This window comes from Bombus pascuorum, chromosome 6, assembly GCF_905332965.1.
Source record: "Bombus pascuorum chromosome 6, iyBomPasc1.1, whole genome shotgun sequence".
NCBI lineage: Eukaryota > Metazoa > Arthropoda > Insecta > Hymenoptera > Apidae > Bombus > Bombus pascuorum.
The window spans coordinates 12,965,522-12,982,403 of NC_083493.1; the positions used below are offsets into that span (position 1 = coordinate 12,965,522).

General features: G+C 39.5%; 1 protein-coding gene across 1 annotated transcript in view; it reads left to right on the forward strand.

The window, feature by feature from the left end:
* LOC132907849 (LIM domain only protein 3-like) overlaps positions 1-2,297 on the forward strand; it is a 70,572-nt gene extending 68,275 nt beyond the window's left edge. The window contains exon 6 of the mRNA XM_060961287.1: positions 272-2,297. Coding sequence (XP_060817270.1) covers positions 272-430 — 159 coding nt within the window. The 3' untranslated portion in view covers positions 431-2,297. The remainder of the gene's footprint in view (positions 1-271) is intronic.
* The last annotated feature ends 14,585 nt before the right edge of the window (positions 2,298-16,882 follow it).

Here is a 16,882-nt window from a genome sequence, read left to right on the forward strand (position 1 = left end):
GTTTCATGAAATTAAATTTCTCATTGTTTATATGTAAATGAAGCTAGTTCCTTTGTGTGTATTGTAGACTTTTTCAGGTATCTGATGATATCTATCATTTTGATTTCTTTCAGACAAATCTTATACTTTAACAATCGTCGATAGATCTAATGTTAACGTTTAATATTACAACTACCCTCCGATCAGTATTCTACCTTCAAATTAATCCACACCGCATGGAATCGTCACAATTTTTGAACACATTATAACTTTGACGATTTCTGTCTTTCAGATCATGTCTCCGGGAGGCCCGCAGAGACAAGTAAACGGAGAGGCGACCCATAACCACAATGGATACGCAGCACCAGCGAGCTCGAGCGCCCATAACATCCTAACCTCCATGAATAATTTAAACGGTATCAATGCTCAAGCACCTTACGATACCAAATGACAAACGAAGTAAGCGCCGACGTATCGATCGTATCACAAATGCGTTGCCAAATTCGTTTAACGACACGGACGTCTTCTATCATCATTGCCGCTATCGTAGTAACACTCGGAATGTTCGCTTGTTACTGGAGTCTCAAAAGTCTGCTTACACGTTCGAGATTCGTTATTAAACAACAATCAAGAATGGTCGTCGTTCTAACGACCGATAGACGAACATCCGTAAAATCACGCATAGACAAAATGTTAAACACTTTCGCAATAGCAACTTCTATTTCTCTAAAATCTACTAGATGGTACTCTAATAAATAGATGCCTGTTACATCATAATTTCTAACGAATTTCAATGGATCTTGGAATCAAGTTCATCCAGAGAAACAACGTGCTAATTTTAAATTCGCGTTTGAAGTTATCAAGATAAACGTTAAGACGTATTTTATATAATGGCGTAGCAAGTGACCAGACTCTGAAGACTGTACGAGTCGACATGAGTGAAATCATTGGTGCTGTTTAGAAGTTTAATTGCTCGAATTTCGCAGGCTAAGGTAGAATATAAAAATCAACAGGAAGGACGAAGTGGCCAGCGAACAGAAGAGCAAGGGAGAAAAAGGGGTTGAAGCAGGATGAGGTTAAAACGCGCGAGGAAACAATGCGGGTAAACCGAATGCTCAGGGGTGATCAAAGTTTGGCTGTTCTTGTAGTCGACTTTGCTGTCCGTTGCGGGTAACGCCGGTAAATCTAGCTTTACCGGACTACCGGACCAACGAACTACCGGAGGTAGAACTGGAGGAATAGCCAAACGGAGTGAAATTGGTGAGCGAGGTTGGCTTGGCAGATCGGATCGGTAGCTCCGGCTTCGCCATCCAAACCAACCAGAACCAACCTCGCCATCATCCCCCCTTGGGGCTCATACGTTAGGGGTGACTTAAGCATTGTTTCAACTTCGAATCTCTCGGTAGAGGGCCAGATTGATGTCGCGAACTTTTCCGTTGCCTTATTTGCGAGTCAGATAACGAGGCTGAGTTATGCCGAAAGTTCTCTCTTTCTCTCGGATTGGCCGGGGCCGCTATCAGAAACGAGCAGACCGGCCGAAGAAAATGTTTTATTTCCTTGATGCCATACGCTACGGAGATTTGTCGGTGGCACGCCTCCGGAAAAGAGTTTCACGATCGCTCGAACGATAATAGGCTTACGTCTGTCGGATACGATAATTTTTACGGGAAACGAACAGTTTTCCATTTCCAATGAGAAAACAGATACGACTGCGATTTCTTTCGTGTTCGATCTCTTTCTTATCGACGTTTGCGTATTTTATCGCGTATCACGATGAAAATACTCGCCAGCGAGCGAGCCTATGATCGTTCTATCGTTTTTATCGAATTTTTCTATCCGAACGTTTTGTTTTGTATTTTGTAAGCATAACGAATACTTCCACTATACTCTACGATTTTACGAGTACGCGCGTAGTTCCTAACGCTAAGCGTCTCTGGGACGAAAAATGAAACGTAACGATTAGTAAAAAGGAAAAACCCATATCGTCTCGTACGACTACTAACCGATTGTCTAACCAAATTAACTCGTATAGATTACGATTAGCAGTGACTGTGGTAGGCGATCTCTAGTCACACTGTCGTTACCTACATCATCGAGTATACTCCCTTGACATACATTGTATCCAAGCAGCTTGTCTAACGGGGGGAGGAAAAAAAAACACCTAGTCCATTTCGTCTTAAACGCTATGTACGATGCATGTAAAATCTTTGACCGAGAATACGTAAGGAAGTGTGTACGTTCACTAGTATAGATATGTTTTGTATCATAGTTCTATCATAGAAATATTAATTAAAATAAAATTACTGTTTCGATGTTAACCGTGTCGTTCTATACACTACCTGCCTCACCTCCCTAACATATAGCAAAGAGATGACGAAAACGCCAACGTCTATGATATTGATTTCGTAACTTTAAAGTCAATTCTTCGTAATATCTTCGCATCCCCGTTGCTGTCCCGAGATTTTCCCTGCGTTTCTCGCATCCTTCGCGCTTCCTCTGAATTATTTAAGGGCACTACGTGATTGGCCGACAAATCCGATATACCTCAATAATTTACCAATCATACGCAGTCCTTTGTGTTTTATACACCACGTTGCGAATAAATCGCATTGCGTATTCAGGAGAGCGAGATCCAACTCTATTCGACTGTGAGCGCGAACCCTCGCTGTATTCGCCTCGAGAACAAAAAAAGAAAAAAAAACGGAAGAGAAACGATGGTCTAGGATATGAGAGATCGAAAAGGGAGCAATTTTTAAGGTACCGCTCGAGGTTTGCTGAATGTGTCAATAACATCGAGGTAGTAGAAAATTTGAAGCACGAGCTAGTACAGAGCTTCAAATAATTTCCCATTTCTTTCTCAACACAATTTTTCACGCAAATAGAAATTTCTCGATCGAATCGAGAAAATAACGCGATTTCGGTCGTAAAACACAGTCCGATTTCGTCAGAGGAACGGCTTATCTGAAATCGAACGACTGCGGCAAGTAAACTAAGCTGGAAACGGGTGGTGGAGAGAGAGCGGGCATTCGATGTAAATTGGCAATTTTTCCTGTGCGACCTACGGTAATCATTGGCAATTAGACCGACGGACTACCGATAAATGTTATTTATGGCCGCGATTATCCGCGGCGCACCTAGCTGCCCGAAGGTTCGTCTAACTATAAAACCTTGCTCGCGGCCGTCTAATTGGTCGACGATTATTCCTGTTTGTACAAAATGTCCGTACAAGCGCCACTTTACTTCGCCACAAATACAGGCGAAACTTTCTGGTGAATCGCGTGTACCGATTTAATGCACGCGAATCACGGATACCAGCGAACAACTTAACCGAATTCGGTTGTATCGCTTAATTAGTACAATGTTCCGAACATATATATGTTTTAATGTATACAGAAAATCGAAAGATCAATATATTAAATCAAAAGATATAATTGTCAAATTGCAATCGAATACAGCGGTCACCAAAGGTATTCGCATATCCTCATTGTATTTATTACGGTATAATAATTAATTACCTTCAAATATATCAAATTTTGTATCGTTTAGCAGTACTTCCATGTAACTACGAAAATTTGATACTGCGAAAATATAGAACCTGATACGAAAACTTTTTATTGGAAAGTATGTCTATGCGAAAATCTCTTTTGCGGTCATTGCATGCGGTTGATTTAAAATAATTGGAAGAAAGATATTTTTCTTAGCGTCGATAGCCCATCTGTCAATTGTATTTTTCTATGGATACGTGTATTTCGGACAAAACACGAATGAGAATACGACGGGTAGCGTGGTAGCCAGCCGAAAATCGTATTCCATCCGCTGAACGTGATTAAAAGGGAAGAACGTACGCATCGCGGTACTCTCGCGGCCCTTGAAACAATATTATTATTAAAAGCTTTGCGCGGTCCGGTGATCCACGTGAGTCGACGGAATGGTGAAAAGAGTAGTGGACACGCCGGAGGAGAGGAGGAGACCAAGCTAGAAGGGAGATAGGGACAGAGGGTGGCTTGGGAGAGGGTCCAGCGACGGAACAGCGATTAATTAAAAGAGCAAAAACTGTTTTCATAAAATTCATTTGCGGAAATATGCGCCGACTGAAATAATATCCGGCCGATGAGCGCGCGTGTCCTGGCTCGCCCCGGTGTTCACGGGGACGCGATGCTCGCGAGTGAAAAACCGACGCGAATAAAAATGGAGGCTGCACGAAATACGAAAGTTTTCGCATTTTTTTACGTTCGTCCAGCGGACCGTGGTATACGTTATCGCGCGATTCTGTGTGGGTGAGTACGTTTATTCTCTTGACCCGGCATCGTAAGCGTATCGTGCATACACCAGTTACAAAGCAACCAATCTTCTCTGTCTTTTCCTTCTTTTCTCTGTCCTTTCTCTCGACCCTCTCACCACCACCGTCCTCCCTCCGCTGTTCCGCTATTGCTTCTCTCTCTTTTGTTGCCACATTTCCCTCGTTCCCACTTTCATTCAATCTCACAGCCGTTCAGTCATAAAAATATTTCTACGCCTTCCTGGATATTTTTTCTTTCCGTTGCCATACCTTGCACACTTTTCCAACGTTGGCCGTCGACCCTCCCCCTCGGCGCACCCCTGCCCCCTATTATTCTCGACGGCTAGGAGTGGCGCGAAGTGTGATTTAAACGCGCGTAAAAGTGGCCGTTAAAAGGCAAGAAAGCTCCTTAACTCCCGCTTTGATTGGCCAACTCGGTTTATTAAAACGCCCCGAGCGATATTACATATTTTTCTTCTCGCTTGAACCGGGCCACTTCAACGCTACCGTACATCTCCTTTTTCCTCGTCGTTGCCCATTCTTTCGTATTCTTTGTCGAGCTATAAGGCTAGCTGCTCAAATAACCATTTTCTCTTTCTCAGTTCCTTTTCTTTATTCCCCACCTCTGGCCCACCTTCGGGCCAGTGTCTTACTACGCCTCCAACAACTTTCTTTCCCGAGCCTCCGTGCAACGAACATCTTTCAACCCCTTCTAAACGATATTCTTGAAGAGCGTCGAGTGGAAAGAATACAATCGTCGAAACGGATCGTTGGAACGTAAGTGAGAAATATGAAGAAACGAGCAACGAGAATTAAAATCCCGTTAACGTAATATCCCCTTGTACAAACACGATTACTCTCGCTTGTAAATCTGTTCGAGCCGCAAAATCGAAAATCACATCGAGGTGAAACGTGTAATCGTTAAGCGGCTCGCCCTTCCTCCGCCACGACAGCTGGACTCCCTTTTGTAATATTAATTAATAAGGCAACTTCCGTGGAACGAGATACTTGCTGTTAATTAAGAAATACCTAGCGAGCGCTCTTTTCCAACGCAGGGGCGAGGAAGCGGAAAAATAAGAGGTAGAAATTCCACGCTGCTCTGGCACCCTTGGAACGAGGTAAACTTAATCCTCGGCCAAGTTAAACCAACTGCTAAGCTTTTCATTATGCCAAAATGAGCACGCGAAGAAGAAGGCTGGTCGAGGAGAGTCTTGTTTTCCTTTATTCCTTTCTTAAAATCTTCATATCGAACGTGATCTTTTATCTTCGCTTTTGGATACACGGATCATCTCGGCAGATTCTTTAAACATCTTCGTTGCATATTTCGAGTAGGAAATTTTCGAGTTTTAAAGTCTCTTTATAGAATTCAAATTCCTTTTGTCGGTTTCTTCTCTTTTCTTTATTTCCCAGAGGGATCGTTTACGATAAAAGAAAAAGAAGCGAAGGGAGGGAAAAAGAGAGAAGCGAAGGTTGCAAAAGAAAACTCTTGGAACTTCGAATTCAAGCGAAAGGCGACGAAAAGTTTTACGAGCACCACAGCCGTCCTGGCTGGCTGGTTTGAATTGCATCAATTAAAAAAAGCCGTTCCACAAAAATTCCATAACGCGACGGTTGGAGGGCTGCGTCAAATGTCCCTGCACATTCGTCCGCTTTCCATTTCTACCGGATAGTAAAACCTTTTCATTCTTCTCGCACCTCTTTTTCGTTGCATCGTCGATAACGATTACCCTGCCGCCGATTTAATTTGGCATTTCGCTCGCCAAAATCAAAGTAAATATATCTCTCTTTATGACGCGTACTATGTTTTAATTTTTTGATAAAAATACACGTCGGCGAATCCACCGTATTGAAAAGTATCGTTTCCATGACTATTATAAAATAATATAACGATAGAAAATATGTGTACAGAAATATTTCGAATAAATATAAATGTAATATGTAACGGTGTGAGAATCTTCGCTTCGATAGTTGGAATATTTCTGAAAACACGTCTGCACAAAGAAACGAGAAGAATACTATTCTACGAGAGAAACATAACAATAATACCTACACCTGTAATAGTACGTATAGGATCGGCACTCAAGGTATGCGAACTATGTTCTCATAATACTTTGTCCGGTCGCAGAGGATATATGAAAATATACGACAAGGGTCGATGGTGGCAAGGGTGAGATCTATCGACAGGGATGCGATGTTTAAAAGGATTTTTTTTCTGTTTTTTTTTCTTTTCTTTTTTTTTTAACAAAACGATACATTTATTTGATCTACTTTTGCTCGTTTCGTTGGGATAAAATTGAAGAATAAAAATTGGTCCACTGCCAGGACTTCTTATAAAACGCGTTTAAGGTATTTCCAACCACCTTTCGCCTTTCTTACGAAAACAAAATTACGGTATATCGGCGAGCTTGAACGAGAATGTTGGAAGGCTTCGATATAAGCCAATCGAAGCCTGTAAAAAATCGCACCTAGAAAAAACTCGTTACCCTCTCCATCGAAACGGCACTTGTTCCGTCGCGTGATGCAATTTAATTTGAAAATTTCGCCGTTTAAATCGTGCTTTAAACAGAAGTTCGCGAAATCGTATTCTGAAACCGAAGATCGTGCAACTTTCGATGAACGCTATTGTTTCAACGACGACTGAAAAGAGTCTCGAGTTACAATGGATTCCGATAATCGTTCCCGTCGTCTTACTATGAAAAAAAAAAAAAAAAGAAGAAGATGAAAGAAAGGAAGAAAAAGAAAAAAAACGAACGGACGATAAACAGATCTTATCGCATTAAATTGGGGAAAGACCATAGCGAGGTACTAATCGGCTACGATTTTTCCCGAAAAGGCAGTGGAAAAAAAGGACGATTCTTCGGGGAGTTGTCGAATGAATCGAGCAATCTTCGGGTCCTTTGTTTTCGAGATCTGCCACTTGTAAATATAATTACCCCAGACTCCTCTTGGTTGTCCTCCAGTCCAACCCCCGCAGCCGCTAGTACTTCCACCTGGCCCATCCCATCGTCTCTAATTTGATTCCGCGGTTGTTTTCACCCGCCTTCGCCGCCTCCTCTCCTCTGTTCTCTGCTCCGCTCACGCATTGTCTCTTGTCTCTTCATTCAAATTACCCTACGCTTTCCCATTCTCGCGCCGTTACAGCCTCTCTCTTCCCTCGTTCCTCTCCTCATCCCTGGCCAGACCCCACCGTTTTCACCCTTATTGTTGCGGTTTTATTGAATCCGCTGTGCATTGTCTGCGCGCGAGCGAGACGCGGCCGTTGTTCAAAGAAAATTGGCGCGTAGTTCGAAATACGCGAATATATTCGTCTTTCAGCGGGCTTACCCTGTGCGGTCCGATGAAATCGAGTTTCACGGCTGCGTACGTACGGTCAAAAGGTACACTAGGCTGGCTACGTTGTTATTGTACCGTGACGTGCGTCGTACCATTTTTCCGCGTATGGGTGCGGGTGTGTTTTTTCGGCAGTTGTCAAATCGTAAAATCGTTATGCAGGAAAATGGCTCGGGAAGAATAGAAGGATGCTTGCGATGCGTGTTTTAGACCGCCGTTCCGATCTATAAATTCGTTGTACGCGGAGCACAGAGACATCGTCGATCGTTGTTGCGATGCGTGGAATCGCTGTAAATACGAACGACGTTGTTTCCTCTTGGGTATCGAACGGTCTCTGCGAACGTCCGTTTCGTTCTAACATTTCCCTGCATTGTCTCGTTTCCTCGGATGTATAAATATGTAAGAAAGCGGAATTCGTGACTGGACTGCGTTACACGAGCAAGGAAATATTCGCCGGGAAGAAATCTGTGCATCGAGGGCAGGGCATCGGGGAACGTTCGAGGGGAGATCGAAGAACGTTTACATATCAAGAATCAAAAGGGAACTCCGGACAAAGTGTCAACATGCAAAGACGGATTGCCTTTATTTATTTTTCCATTACTTCCGTGTGTACATTTTATGAAAAACGTTAAAACCATGAGCCCGGGCTACTCGATAAAAGATACGCAAATATTTTCCAATAAGTTTCGAGTGCATGTCGATAGGTCGTTTCGAATGTTTCACCGAACAAAATCGCTGTCGACAAACAACGGAAGACAGGGGCAGCACGGTGAGAGAGGGGTGGTGTAGGTATGGTGGAAAAAAGGGGTGCTTAATAGCCGTCAGAGACGCGATTGTTGATTCGTGTAATGAAATCAAGAGTAATCGCGAGGGCGATGGCTTTTGTCCGGGATGCATGAATTTTCGACGAACGACCATTAATTATTCGAAATTAAATATCCTCCGTAGGTTTTAATTAAAATGTTTACAATGTCGCCCATCCAGATTACCAGCGGCATTTTATGACGTCGATATATTAAAAAGGTGCGGATTCATTCATCACGACTGGATCGGCGGCTGCCTGTACAACTTTCCAACGAAACATCAGCCTGGCTTGTGTATCGAATAAAGCATCGAGATAATAGCGACTACGCAGAAGAGAAAATAATAAAAAATCAAAACTACAAAACGCCTAATATAATTGTCCGATGTATATGAAATTATCAAGGAATCGGTTTGCGTGAATCAGACGACGCAGTTGATCGTCAGTTTCCAAATCCAATAATGCAATTATGACGCGTCCCGATAATATTCGTGTAATTAAAATTCCGCGCCCTCCAGCTAGAGGCTCGTACCTCCGTTACCACGCTCCCTGACTCTTGTGAGCAAACGATTCTTGTTTGTTTTGCAAACAAAGGGTTTCTCGTAAGGGTTGGAGAGACTTGGAGCAGAGAGAAAGAAAGAGAGGATGGTGAAGGAGGGCGAAAGTGAAGCGTGGAGGAACGAGGGGAAGAAAGAAAGAGGGGTGGAAAGTGAAAAGGGGGTGCTGGAAAACAGGGGGCAGAATTATTACATCTTTTGTTCGAAGGCTCGAACCGCCCCATTTGCGGAATTGCGGATCGCGATCCAGCCGCGATTGCGACCGCTGAATACCACAGGGTCGGCATGGCTTTTGTTAGTTTTGACTAATTTCCGCCAGGTAATCTGCTTCAATTCGAATTTCCTCAACCATAATAGCGTGTTACATAGGAATTTGATAAAGTTGTCTATGCGATATCTGCATTCCTGATTAGTTTACGATCCACTGCACCGTGTTATATGGATAAAATATTTTTTCGTCTATTCGCTTACGAACGGCTCGTCAAATTATTTCGTTTCGGTAGATTTGTTCCGATCGTTTAGGTTGAAATTGACTAATCGAAGAACGAGTGGATGAATTTGTAATTATTTCCGCTATTAAGATCCAAAATTCTCAACAGTTTCAGTAACGAAACTTGTTAAATTTGAAGACACACAGGAAAAGAATATGATACTTCCTCTATCTTCTGTAAAAGAACAATTTCAAAACTCAATACCCTGGCGACTAATTTCATATTACTGGAGAAGATTATTTTTTCATTTAAAAACTAGATACTTGTGCTTGTCACCTATCTACATGTACTTGCATTTATTATTTCAAAAATATTAACAGTAATAGTTATTGTTGAGGTTGAGGTTGACTGATCGAAGAACGAGTGGATGAATTTGTAATTATTTCCGCTATTAAGATCCAAAATTCTCAACAGTTTCAGTAACGAAACTTGTTAAATTTGAAGACACACAGGGAAAGAATATGATACTTCCTCTATCTTCTGTAAGAGAACAATTTCAAAACTCAACACCCTGGCGACTAATTTCATATTACTGGAAAAGATTATTTTTTCATTTAAAAACTAGATAGTTGTGCTTGTCACCTATCTACATGTACTGGCATTTATTATTTCAAAAATATTAACAGTAATAATTATTGTTGAGGTTGAGGTTGACTGATCGAAGAACGAGTGGATGAATTTGTAATTATTTCCGCTATTAAGATCCAAAATTCTCAACAGTTTCAGTAACGAAACTTGTTAAATTTGAAGACACACAGGGAAAGAATATGATACTTCCTCTATCTTCTGTAGGAGAATAATTTCAAAACTCAATACCCTGGCGACTAATTTCATATTACTGGAGAAGATTATTTTTTCATTTAAAAACTAGATACTTGTGCTTGTCACCTATCTACATGTACTGACATTTATTATTTCAAAAATATTAACAGTAATAATTATTGTTGAGGTTGAGGTTGACTGATCGAAGAACGAGTGGATGAATTTGTAATTATTTTCGCTATTAAGATCCAAAATTCTCAACAGTTTCAGTAACGAAACTTGTTAAATTTGAAGACACACAGGAAAAGAATATGATACTTCCTCTATCTTCTGTAGGAGAATAATTTCAAAACTCAATACCCTGGCGACTAATTTCATATTACTGGAAAAGATTATTTTTTCATTTAAAAACTAGATACTTGTGCTTGTCATCTATCTACATGTACTTGCATTTATTATTTCAAAAATATTAACAGTAATGATTATTGTTGAGGTTGAGGTTGAGGTTGACTGATCGAAGAACGAGTGGATGAATTTGTAATAGAAAGGTATATTAAAATAATTAAAGGTATAAGTATAATGTATAAGTTTATGCTGATTCAGATCCTTACTCTTTTAGTGTTACTAGACAATGGAATGATAGGGAGCACGTTCATATATTTGTAGCAAAAAGGACATTATCAAAAAGTTAAGCTTATAGCTTTGGCTAGAGGCTACAGGGAACATAAATAGAAATCTATTTATTCGTTCCTTTGCTCCTATACCTTGCAACCCAAAACATAATGTATACTCAAGAGTACAATAATATGCACCGCTCCTTATTTAGAGTACTTCTGCGTAATAACAGTCTCCAGGTCACGGATATACATAAATAAAGATGTAGACTTTCTCTTGAAGTAGTTACTTCAACATTGATAAAGAGGCGAATTCTTGAATTTTTGGATAGTAAATATAAGAGAACAGAGTATACGATGATCGTAAAATTTTAATCCCTATGCGACGCGACGTGCACCATCGACAAAACCCAGCCCTTGAGCAAGTTTAATTCTTGTGGGTCCCATCGGTGACTTTATCGCGAGAAATTGCCACGGTCCGGAAACCGTCGTTACAGCATCGTTACCGTAAGAACTTACTGCGAGCATTGTTACGGCTAATGTTACCGAACTTGGTTAACTTTCAGTTTTACCGTCGATTCGGATTAAGAATTTATGGTAACAGCCGACTCTTCGGTTTATTCCCCACCGCGGAAGAACCGAGAAAACGTTTTCGAGATACACTTTAATTACACTCTCGGTATGCTTGAATATTTATTTTTATGGGGCGGAAACTAGACTTGACTAACGGTGCACGTATCGTGAGCATTTTGTTCGCAACGAGACTAAAAATTCGAAGAAAAATTGCAACTACTATCCTAAAGCCTCTCTAAGCCTCGCTTACGGTGCTTCGCATTGCTTGAAGAAACGAGTAATCAGAGAATAAAGGACTCGAGACTGCGGTTGGAAGTGAATGCGCGCTGGCCTAGAGCCTGCTCTCGTTGCGTATAATTCGATCCACGCATCGTATCGTGTTACCGTCGATTCGATAAATCGGACGACTGGCTTGGACGCGACGTCAACGTCGCAGAAACCGAGTAGTCTCGTAGAAAACCGAACGTACTGGTCTCATGTATCATCTACTTGCTGGTTCGGCACTTTCACCGCCAGTCAATTATATTAACGAAGAAACACGGGGTGACAAGCAAGCAAGAAGAGCCAGCCAGACCAACTTGCAAACTTATAACTTCACCCTGATGACTTGTTATTTTTACTTCGTCCAACTGGTTCCCATACTAGCGTACTCGTGATATGATGTTACAAGAGTTTCTCGACGTTAGCTCGACTAACTTCTGCTAATAACGGCCAAACATTAATTTCATCCGATTGGATCCAACAGACTTAAATAACAAAAACGAAGATAAAGAACGACGCTCTTTGGAGGACAAAGGAGTCTGTCCTTACTCAACCCTCACATCTCTTCAGAAACATTCGAATTCTCATTCCATGACGGGAACAGAGAGGACTACTTTAACCCTTCTTCCTTACCCCGTATAATCTTTCCCTGTGGTAGCTTTCTCTTGGCGGTCGGTATAATCGCACCGCACCAGTATTCCCGCTGGAGTCGTTGCTCTCGACGCGATTCCTCCAAAGGATGAAACGACGAAAAGTTTAATGAGTCCGCCTACCACGTGTCCTCGGTCGGTAAAATTGCCTTTTCCTTCTCTTAACGACCTTGATTTCGAACATTTCTATAATCGAATTACAAACAGACGTATTATCTCATTATACGATTCGATCAAGAGAATCAACGTTTCTCACGAACAACATACGATGCAAGCAGGTATAACGCTAAAGCTACCACATCAGTCAAATTGACTTCACAATTGGTTTTGCAATTTTATTTTAACATTCCTACTTCGTGTTATATTTTTTCCGCAATGTTGTAATGACTTTCGTAACGATAACTAAAGGAATAATATAATGAATTTTATTTTGTCTTTTATGTATTCAAACTCAAGATCATTTTGTATCAAGATTACTTATACCAATAGCAGTCAAAATGATTGGTACTTGTCAAAGTGTAAAAGGGTCCTGCTATCTGTTTATCGAACCCCAATTAACCAGTTTCCTCGTTTTGTACAACTTCCCACGCGTCTGTAAAATTTTTACTGCGTATTATTCAATATGATGATATCAGTTATCAGGAAAATTCCAGATCGATCGCTAGATGCTAACACTAAAAATACCACACTAGTCCAAATGAATGATTCTACAATTTTATAAATGTGTTAACCCTCGTTTAGGGGTCATGATCCCAGATGGATTAATAATACCAAAAATGTACTACGTAACATGGAATTCCTTCTGTAAGAAAGTAATAAATCAATAAATATAAAAATATTCTATTATTACGTATCTTTTAAAGACCAGTCTTTTTCACTGGTTTTGATAGAAATAGCTTCGTATTAACTATCGGTGGTTCTAGTGTTAAGAAACCTCTTACGTATAAGAATATCCCATTTTTTCATACAACTAACAGCGAGAAATAAAGTTACGCGTAGATATCTTATGGTATAGCGTTTCTCACAATGGTCCTAAGTAACTGTTATCTTTTTCCGAAGATTATTCTGTGATAAGCTACACCATGTCAAAGATTACGCGTTAGATGTAACATACTCGCATGGGTTCCATTCCGGAATGCTTCTTAGACCTCAGAAATGTATACTGATATCTAATAGCTTATCTAAAAGTTAGCTGCAGGAGTCTCAACGGTAACTACAATCTTTGCGTTTTTCGAATCGATGCATTTCAGCAAAATAATTTAGGAAGACGAGCTATGCAGTGAACAACGAAGTAAAACAAACATTGTTATTTAAACTACAAATGTCTGACAAAAGAAGGTATGCAGGTTCCTAGTAGTAGTTCTAAGTAGTAGAAAATGTGTTAAGTTAGAACGTAAGTTTTCCATTTGCATGAAAGACAATTATCGAGACATGTATGACGGAAATTACTACGAATTATTACAACAAATATCGAGGTTCGTTGTGCTTGTGTACAAAATATCCGTTGATTATTGCCTATTCTATTCCATTATATCCGATAAACAATAAATTAAATCGCAAACCAGTAACAAGATACGGCAATACGCGATAATCTAATTAAATCCATTTTATACAATGTTTGTGATAAAGGACTCGCAACACAACAGACGTATTGATTGTACGCCACTCGGCAAGTTTCACGAGCGTTTTACAGCATTTCGAAACATAAACGCGACTGAGCACTAATGGACCGACTTAAATATGTAAGAGAAGCCTGCCCACCGGGTAGCGGGTAACAATAAACTAACACTTAAGACGTACTTCACGGCACAATGCGAAGTCACACTCTTCGCGCTAACGATCTCACCTCCAAGCTTCAAGCTTCAAGCTGCTTGTGCCACTGTCTCTCTGGAAACTGTTTTAACTGATGCGGGATAGAGAAAACGCGAAAGAGCTGCGAAATATCGACAAATATTTACGCCAACGATTATATATTCGCAGAATACGTGAACAAGGAACAAAATAAAGATATAAATGTTATTGTAGGAGAAAATTTTATATGCAACATTTTTAAACGATGAGAAGATACCTAATTGGTGAAAGTGGTTAATTTTTTGGATCGTGTGATATTTCATAAAGTAGACTGTTAATAAACATTAGAAAACAAAATAAAAATATAGACGTTATATAGATGTTGTTGGTAATTGGTGAAACTATTTTTTGAGAGCGAAATAATAAAATAATAAATATCTCGCGTTACATCAGAATTCTCTAAACTGTAAATGAAAGAAACAGACGACACCCGGTATATCATAAAAGCTAACAATGATGGAAATATTAGTTTTTAAAGTCGCGCAGGGTGTCGTTAACGTTCCGAGTCTTTCCCGTTCGTGAGCTAAAAGTTGCTGTCCCCTCGTTGCTCGTCGCTTTTCTTAACGCCTCGCGTTTATAGGCCTTCGTGAGCTATAATTCCTTTTTTTCTTTCGTATACTGTTTGATACGAGAAAAGAAAACCGTGTTCCCATTCGCCCAGTTCGCAACAAGTTATAGGACTTTGTGTTACAATGCACGTTAAAGTAATCCTTCGAAGTGATCGCTTAATTTTTTACAAACATACAATACTGTTTTTATAAATATTTAACACCGAATATGCTACATAACGGCGATAAATTTTAAGAATATGTAAATTAAAAAAATTATTCAGATGTTAAACGACATAAGTGGTGATTAAATAGAATTTCTATTCGTATACAGCGATTCAAATGGAAATCAAGTTTTCTGTCGTGCATCCTTAAATTCGACCGTCGTACCTTTCGATCGCGACGGTCGATAACGACGATCATTATAAATTTAAGCGCTTTTAACAAAAGCCACGTTAGCTCACAGCCGTTTCGCACGCAAGCGGCACTTTGCATGCCGCATTCCGGACGACTTGCCACCCTTGTTTGAACTAGCGAACTGGTGTTGCGCTCAAAGTCCGAATGTATAATTAATCGGGTTATCAATTAAAGGAGCGGCGCCGATTCGTGACCGCTTCCTACAGTCGAACCGCTATTATACATATGTCGATATTTGATCGTGATACTGGAAACGGAAACGACGTTCGTATATTTTCGCGGTGACAAGATCGCATAGTTCTGCTTTCCAATCGTAATCGATTCACCTTATTGAATTTTCACTTAAGGATAAATCAATAATACCGAATACCATTACTTGTTATAACGTATATTAGAACTTATTATAAATTAAGCTTATTTTATTTTAGAGTATTTGATAATGGATATCATTTCTGATATTTTGTATGTTTTTCTCTCAGACTGCTATTAATACCTGAATATTTTCTAAAAAATTTAACCTAACCTATGAGAGTATATCAGATTTGAACTTTCCAATCGTAATCGATTCACCTTATTGAATTTTCACTTAAGGATAAATCAATAATACCGAATACCATTACTTGTTATAACGTATATTAGAACTTATTATAAATTAAGCTTATTTTATTTTAGAGTGTTTTATAATGGACATCATTTCTGATATTTCGTATGTATTTCTCTCAGACTGCTATTAATACCTGAATATTTTCTAAAAAATTTAACCTAACCTATGAGAGTATATCAGATTTGAACTTTCCAATCGTAATCGATTCACCTTATTGAATTTTCACTTAAGGATAAATCAATAATACCGAATACCATTACTTGTTATAACGTATATTAGAACTTATTATAAATTAAGCTTATTTTATTTTAGAGTATTTGATAATGAACATCGTCTCTGATATTTTGTATGTATTTCTCTCAGACTACTATTAATACCTGAATATTTTTTAAAAAATTTAACCTAACCTATGCGTGTATATCGGATTTGAACCTTCAGTCTTTGATTATTTTGAAGCTTCAGTATTTGGCGTCTTTGAATCAATTTATGCTCTCTACAAAGATAGAGACGGTCGATCAACTGAATTCTCATTGGTGGAACGACATGGAAGCCGGTAAACTCTGTTTGAAACCGGCGAACTCAATCATTCTCTCTGTTCTACGACACGGCAAGGACCAACACAGTCTATGTAAATACAGGGAACTACTATACACAAATACATGCACTTTACTCGATATTTAATGGGAATACCAAATCCTTCCGGTACATTTTTTATTAGCACGAAGAGAAATGAACTAGGTACACGATCCTTCTATGGCGTATTCACAAGTTTATAAATAATCGATCAATTTCTGAAGATAGCTCTCAATATAAAAAGTATATTATAGTGTTATGAAGAAAGTATCAAGTAGAGAGTGAGAGAAAATATTTAACATTTTATACAATATCAACATAAATAATTTAATCTAAATGTTACACGTAATATGTTTAAACGTTTAAACTTACCTCGTATAGACAGACATCTTGTCAGGAAATCTTCAAATGGAAAGTACTTATAAGAAACGTAAAAACAGATATTGATCACATTTATATGACACACAACACGTACTCGATATAAACTGCGTTATATTATTCTTGTAGATGTATATCAAGGATAATTAATATCACACAATTACTTCAATTTTCCAATTATTTACGTCAATATAACGCGCACGTTTCAAATCA